This window comes from Bison bison, unplaced genomic scaffold (assembly GCF_000754665.1).
Source record: "Bison bison bison isolate TAMUID 2011002044 unplaced genomic scaffold, Bison_UMD1.0 scf7180017864476, whole genome shotgun sequence".
NCBI classification, from domain to species: Eukaryota; Metazoa; Chordata; class Mammalia; order Artiodactyla; family Bovidae; genus Bison; species Bison bison.
Window position 1 is genome coordinate 1757415 of NW_011495037.1, and position 6548 is coordinate 1763962.

The following is a 6548-nucleotide window of genomic DNA, read 5'->3' on the forward strand; positions in this document are numbered from 1 at the left end:
GTTTTTGCCTGGAGGATCCCAGGGATGGTGGAGCCTGGTGGGCCGCCATCTATGGGGTCGCACAGGGTCAGACACGACTGAAGTGACTTAGCAGCAGCAGCAGCAGCAGCAGCAGCAGCAGAATTGCCCTTCTAGGGAGAGGGCAGTTAGCATTTTGGAGGAAAGAAGTCCAGCTAGCTTTCTTATGTCTCAAGCCACCTGAGTGTAACTCCTCTGATCTCACTAATGAGAAACCAACACTGTAAATAGCATGTAACAAGAATTAAGAGCAAGAGAAGAACAAAAATCTTGCTTTGGTGACTATTTTACGTGTGATGTACTTTATGATCTTGAAACTGTATTATTCATTCAGTTCAGTTCAGTCGCTCAGTCGTGTCCGACTCTTTGCGACCCCACGAATCACAGCACGCCAGGCCTCCCTGTCCATCACCAACTCCCAGAGTTCACTCAAACTCATATCCATTGAGTCGGTGATGCCATCCAGCCATCTCATCCTCTGTCGTCCCCTTCTCCTCCTGACCCCAATCCCTCCCAGCATCAGGGTCTTTTCCAATGAGTCGACTCTTTGCATGAGGTGGCCAAAGTACTGGAGTTTCAGCCTCAGTATCAGTCCTTCCAAAGAACACCCAGAACTGATCTTGCCTACAAATGGAGAGCTCTACAAATTTTAGATAAAGTTTATAAATTGTTCTAATGCCCTTATCCTTAAGGGGAACTACTATTCATATAACATTCCTATAAACCCTGAGAGGTTGCTTCATGTGTCTATGTGTTTACCTTTAAGCCAAACAATGACATGATACAGGCGTTATGACCCATTCTAGAGCTAAAGAGAAAAACTCAGAGGAATTAAGGTCCTTAATTAAGGAATGAAGTGGCAGCATAGAGCCTGGCTAAGAAGTTACTGGGCGAATTTACTATATAGCTTAGAAACCGGCTTTTAGGGGCTTCTATATAGAAACCCCTATTAGTTGTAGTGCATGAGCTTCTCTAGTTGCAACACATGGGCTTCTCTCTAGTTGTGGTATGTGGGCTCTACAGCATATGGGCTCAGGAGTTGCAGCACATGGGCTTAGTTGCCCCATGGCATGTGGGATATCAGTTCCCCACCCAGTGATTGAACCAATGTCCCCTGCATTGGAGGGGGACATTGGAGGGTTTTCTATATAGAAACCCCTATATAGGGGATTATATTCAACATCTTGTGAAAACCTATAATGGAGTATAATCTGAAAAAATAATGGAATCACTCTGCTATACACTTGAAACTAACATGATATTGTAAACCAACTATATTTAAATAAAAATATTATTAGAGCCATCTTAGTAGATGTGATTTTTTTTTTTTTTGCAGTTCCCTAATGACTGACTTAAGACTCAACATTCAAAAAACTAAGATCATGGCATCTGGTTCCATCACTTCAAGGCAGATAGATGGGGAAACAATGGAAACAGTGACAGACTTTATTTTCTGGGGTTCCAAAATCACTGCAGATGGTGACTGCAGCTGTGAAATTAAAAGACACTTTTTCCTTGGAAGAAAAGCTATGACCAACCTAAACAGCATATTAAAAAGCAGAGACATTACTTTGCCCACAAAGGTCCATCTAGTCAAGGCTATGGTTTTTCCGGTAATCGTGGATGGATGTGAGAGTTGGATCACAAAGAAAGCTGAGCACTAAAGAACTGATGCTTTTGAACTGTGGTCTTGGAGAAGATTATTGAAAGTCCCTTGGACTGCAAGGAGATCAAACTAGTCAATTCTAAAGGAAATCAGTCCTGAATATTCATTGGAAGAACTGATGCTGAAGCTGAAACTCCAATGCTTTGGCCACCTGATGCATAGAGTCGACTCATTGGAAAAGACCCTGATGCTGGGAAAGATTGAAGGCAAAAGGTGAAGGGGGCACCAGAGGATGAGATGGTTAGATAGCATCACCTACTCAATGAACATGAATCAGAATAAACTTCGGGAGATAGTGGAGGACAGAGGAGCCTGGCGCACTGCAGTCAATCGGGTCACAAAGAGTCAGACATGACTTAGCGACTGAACTACAAACAGTGATGTCTCCAATGCTGGTTTCTAAGTGTGAGGCTGAATTTGAACCTGGACCTGATTTTACATGGGATGGCATCAGTTCTTTAGTGCACATTTCTAACAATGTGAAACTCAACTGGTCCTGTTCTCTCATGTGTGGACCCCCTTGAGCATATACAAGGCCTGTACAAAGGACACTTGATCCCCAAGGAAGGCATGTTAGCTCACCTCTCTTGTGTCTTTATCTGGTATTAGTGTCTGGAAGAAGAGGTGATGCACCGGAGGTCGTAAGAAGTACTTCAGTCTATGTAGGCACGGTCTGTTGTACAACCCGCCTTGCGGTATCTGTGTCTGTATCAGGGCACACCCAGGGTTGACAGGCTCTGACAGTGATCTCTCTTTTCTGGCTGGATTTTCTGTGACAGAGAGCCAAGGAACTTTCTCTAAGGAAGTCTCAAACTCTGGGGACTGTGGGCTGGGAGAGGAGCTTGGAGAAGATGGAGCCGAGACATCCATAGGGGTGTCATGGTTCTGTATGTCATTCTGGGGAGAGGCAGGCCTGATTTTTGATAAATGAGCCAACTGTCCAACTGTGGGTGGCATGTCTACCAATGAGCGTGACATGTCCCCAGGTGAATGAAGGGCATCTCCTGATAAGCATGAGACTTCTCTAGATGAATGCGGTACACTTGCTGCTGACGGCGGCGCATCTCCTGGTGACGGCGGCACATCTCCTGGTGACGGGGACGCATCTCCTGGTGATGGAGGTGCGTTGACAGGTGACTGTGACACATCTGCTGGTGGCTGTGGCATGCTGACCAGAGACGGTGGCATGTCTCTTGGTGACTGTGGTATGCTGACCGGTGACAGTGGCATATCTCCTGATGACTGTGGCATATCTTGTGGTGTCTGTGGCATGTCTTCCAGGGACTGTGGCACATCCTGTAGATGGGACACATCTTCCAGATATGATATCTTCTGAGGTGGAGCTGGTGCATCTTGAGGTGGGCCCAGTGAGTGTTGAGGTGGGCTTAGTGAGCGCTGAGGATGCCATGATGAACCATGAGGTGGACTCGGCATACCCTGCTGGGGGCCTGGCACATTCTGAGGGTAGGGCATGTCTTGAGGAGGACACAGCTCTTCTTGAGGCAGGCGAGACAAAGTTTGTAGCTGGTACTGCATGGTTTGTGATGGGCATGACAAGGCTCGCGGTGGGCATGAGGAGGCTCGAGGTGGACATGGCAAGGCTTGCAGTGGGCATGGCAAGGCTTGCAGTGGGCATGGCAAGGCTTGTGGTGGGTATGGCACATCTTGCTGTGGGCATGGCAAGGGTATCCTTTGATTGCTACTGCTACTATTATTGCTGGTTTGGGGGAGGGAGTGAATATTTGAAGAGGGTTGTAGGCTTGCCAAGAAGCTGAGGTCACCTTTGAATATGGTTGAGCTACAGTTCGGCTCTACTGGGTAAACAGAGTCCCCACTGATAGACATGGGTGGCTGGGGACCTTCGAATGCTGTTTCTTCCAAAAGGTCCAAATCCACAGGATCACTGTTGATAATTCTCCGTGCTGCAGGCCTAGAGCTTCTGTCCACCCACCCTTCCACTATCTCTTTGCTGCAGAGGCTGGCACATGCTTGAAGACTGGCTGGCTCTTTCTGGGAAGGAGCAACAGGTTCTAGAGTCAAGTCAAGAGTGGCAATAGGTCTATTTTCTTCCTCAGATCCTGTCAGGTCAATCACACAGAGTCCACTGCGATCCTTTGCCCTTGGTCTGGTTTCTCTAGTTAAGTCAATGAAGTCCTGTTAAAAAAAAAAAAAATGAAGTCCTGTTGAAGGATTGTGAGAAGATAAGCGGTTAAGTGGGGGAGGGGGTGTCTTAGCTTTTTCTAAGAGGACTTAAAGCTTAGCTTTTAAGGCTAAACCTATTTTACCTTTTCATTTCATTGACAATTTACGTATCTTGTATAACGTAAGTATTAGTTTATTTCCTTTGGTCAAAATTTCACTGTTGTCAAAGCTGCCAACTTCCACACCTTCTTAAATTATCCAAAGGCCATAAGCACATAACAGAGGGCACAGAGGGAAATGTTTTATGGTCCACAGTAGACTGGGGAGTAGTAGGGAAGATTTCAACCTTAAGTCAAAGTGAAAAGCCACCTTTGTTTGGAAAAGCAAATACATAGGATAACCTACAATAGAAGCGAAAGAAGGGAAGCTAGTACAAGACAATCTACTTTGTGCTAAGAACACGGTGAGTACTTCTATACATCTTTAATTTTCACAGTTACCCTATCAGGAAGGCATTTTATCATCAGGAAGGCATTATCATCTCCATTATACAGATTGGGAAACTAGAGTTCAGAGGGTTACGAATTATTTAGCTATGAAGCAGAGAAAGACACTCAAACCCAGGCCTGTTTCTTTCTTTTCCTGTTAGGCCCTAGGAATGTACAACCTCATTCAATGTATAATCAGCTTATAGTCAGATATGGAGGATAATACAATAAGAGTTATAAACCTAACCAGTGTAAGTTTAAGCCTACATTAATTACAAAAATATCTTCTATCTTCACTACCATTCCTTGGCAAAATGATGAAGCAGTTCACAAAGCCTAATGATGCTAGTTGAGGTACTTAAACAACCTCTGTGTCAGGAGCCAGGAATAATATTGCTCTATCTTCCAGGTGTCTCTTCACTTGGTTGGGTACCACTGCCACTGGTATATTAGGTAGCAACTGCTGGGCTACCAATGCTATTGCTGCTACCACAGTTTCCATGCTATTTCTTTTAGCAAATGTGATGGTTACCACTGTCAACAGTACCAAAGCTGGACACAGGATTCTGAGTGAGTCAAGTGAGAAGTTGGCATGCATCTCATCCTGGAATAGGGATTGCTTGATGAAACCAAATGCCTCATTCCTAAGAAGCAGCCATAGAGTATCACTGCCTCTCTACTGCTAGCTGAACTCAACATAAATAGCTATAAGGGTCTGAACTGAACTCCTCTGCCATGGCCAACTCCTAAAACACAATATTATCATGTCTCTTTCACTTAAAACCCACCATATGAGGTACAGGATAAAGGACAAAGGCCTTAGTAAGACTCATGAAAAAGCTGAAGTCCCTCAGTCGTATCCCACTCCTTGTAACCCTATGGACTATATAGCCTGCCAGGCTCCTCTGTCCATGGAATTCTCCAGGCAAGAATACTGGAGTGGGTAGCCATTCCCTCCTCCAGGGGATCTTCCCAACCCAGGGATTGAACCCGGGTCTCCCACATTGCAGGCAGACTCTTTAACCTCTGAGCCATCAGGGAAGCCCTTTAGCTGAGCTAGAGTCCTTCATAATTTAGTGTCTTCCTGATTTCTCTTCCTCATTTGAGCAAATCACATAGAAATACTTTAGATCCTTAAATATGCCATGCTTTCTCAGTATTTCTATCTTTATGTTTGCTTATGGTTCTTTCTTTTGCCTGAAATGACTATTATCTGTTTGATTGTTTGAAAGTTACTTGTCTTTCAAAACTCAGCACAGATATCACTGTGTCTGAAAATTCTTCCAGATCACTTCTGGTCTCAAAGTATTTGTTTCCTTCCTTATATTCCCACTGCATCTGTACAAACCTTTTTCTTTTTAAATAGTAAACACTTTTTAAAAAATTTATTTTTAATTGGGGGAAAATTGCTTTGCAATATTGTGTTGGTTTCTATCATACAGCAATGCAAATCAGCTATAATTACACATATATCTCTCTCTTGAAGAAACACTTTAAAAAATATATTTATTTATTTGGTTGCACCATGTTGTATTTGCAGCATGTAGGATCTAGTTCCCTGATCAGGGATTAAAGCCAGGCCTCCTATATTGGGAGCATGGAGTTTTATCCACTAAACCACCAGGGAAGTCCCCAAAACTTTTCTTTTGATCCCAAAGAACTTGATGCTTTTAAATGATATTGAAAATGGAAAATTTTTTTTCATTTTCCAATTATTCATTGCTAGTATAAAGCAATACTATTGATTTATGTATGTGTATTATCCCTGTGTCCTTTGACCTAGCTAAATTCACTTACTAGTTCAAGTAACTTTTTTTTATACATTCCTTAAGGTTTTCCATATAAGAAATCATGTCTGTAAATAAAAGAGTTTTACTTCTTCCTTTTCGATCTGCATGCCTTTTATTTCCTTTTGTCACCATTGCAGTGGCTAAGGCATTCAGTACAATTCTCAATAAAAGTGCTGAAAGCAGACATATAATCATTAAGTACCATGTTAGCTGTGTTGTTTTCATAGATGCCCCATATCATGTTGAGAAAGTTTCCTTATTTTGTTTTCTGAGAGTTTTAATTGGGAATGGTCATTAGTCAAATGATTTTTCTGTACCTCTTATTTTATGATTTTCCCTTGTACTATTAATATCAAAAATTATATTCATTGATTTTCTAATGTTAAATTAGTCCTGGGGAAAACTCCACTTGGTTATAATGTATTACTCTTTTTCAACAGTTTG

At 42.8% G+C, this 6548-nt stretch overlaps 1 protein-coding gene across 1 annotated transcript in view; it reads right to left on the bottom strand.

Annotated features, from left to right (window-relative positions):
• Positions 1-6345, bottom strand: part of SIMC1 (SUMO-interacting motifs containing 1) — a 49318-nt gene extending 42973 nt beyond the window's left edge. The window contains exons 1-2 of the mRNA XM_010862105.1: positions 6307-6345; positions 2267-3838 (exon numbers count right to left, since the gene is read on the bottom strand). Coding sequence (XP_010860407.1) covers positions 2267-3838; positions 6307-6345 — 1611 coding nt within the window. The remainder of the gene's footprint in view (positions 1-2266; positions 3839-6306) is intronic.
• Between the last annotated feature and the right edge of the window lie 203 nt (positions 6346-6548).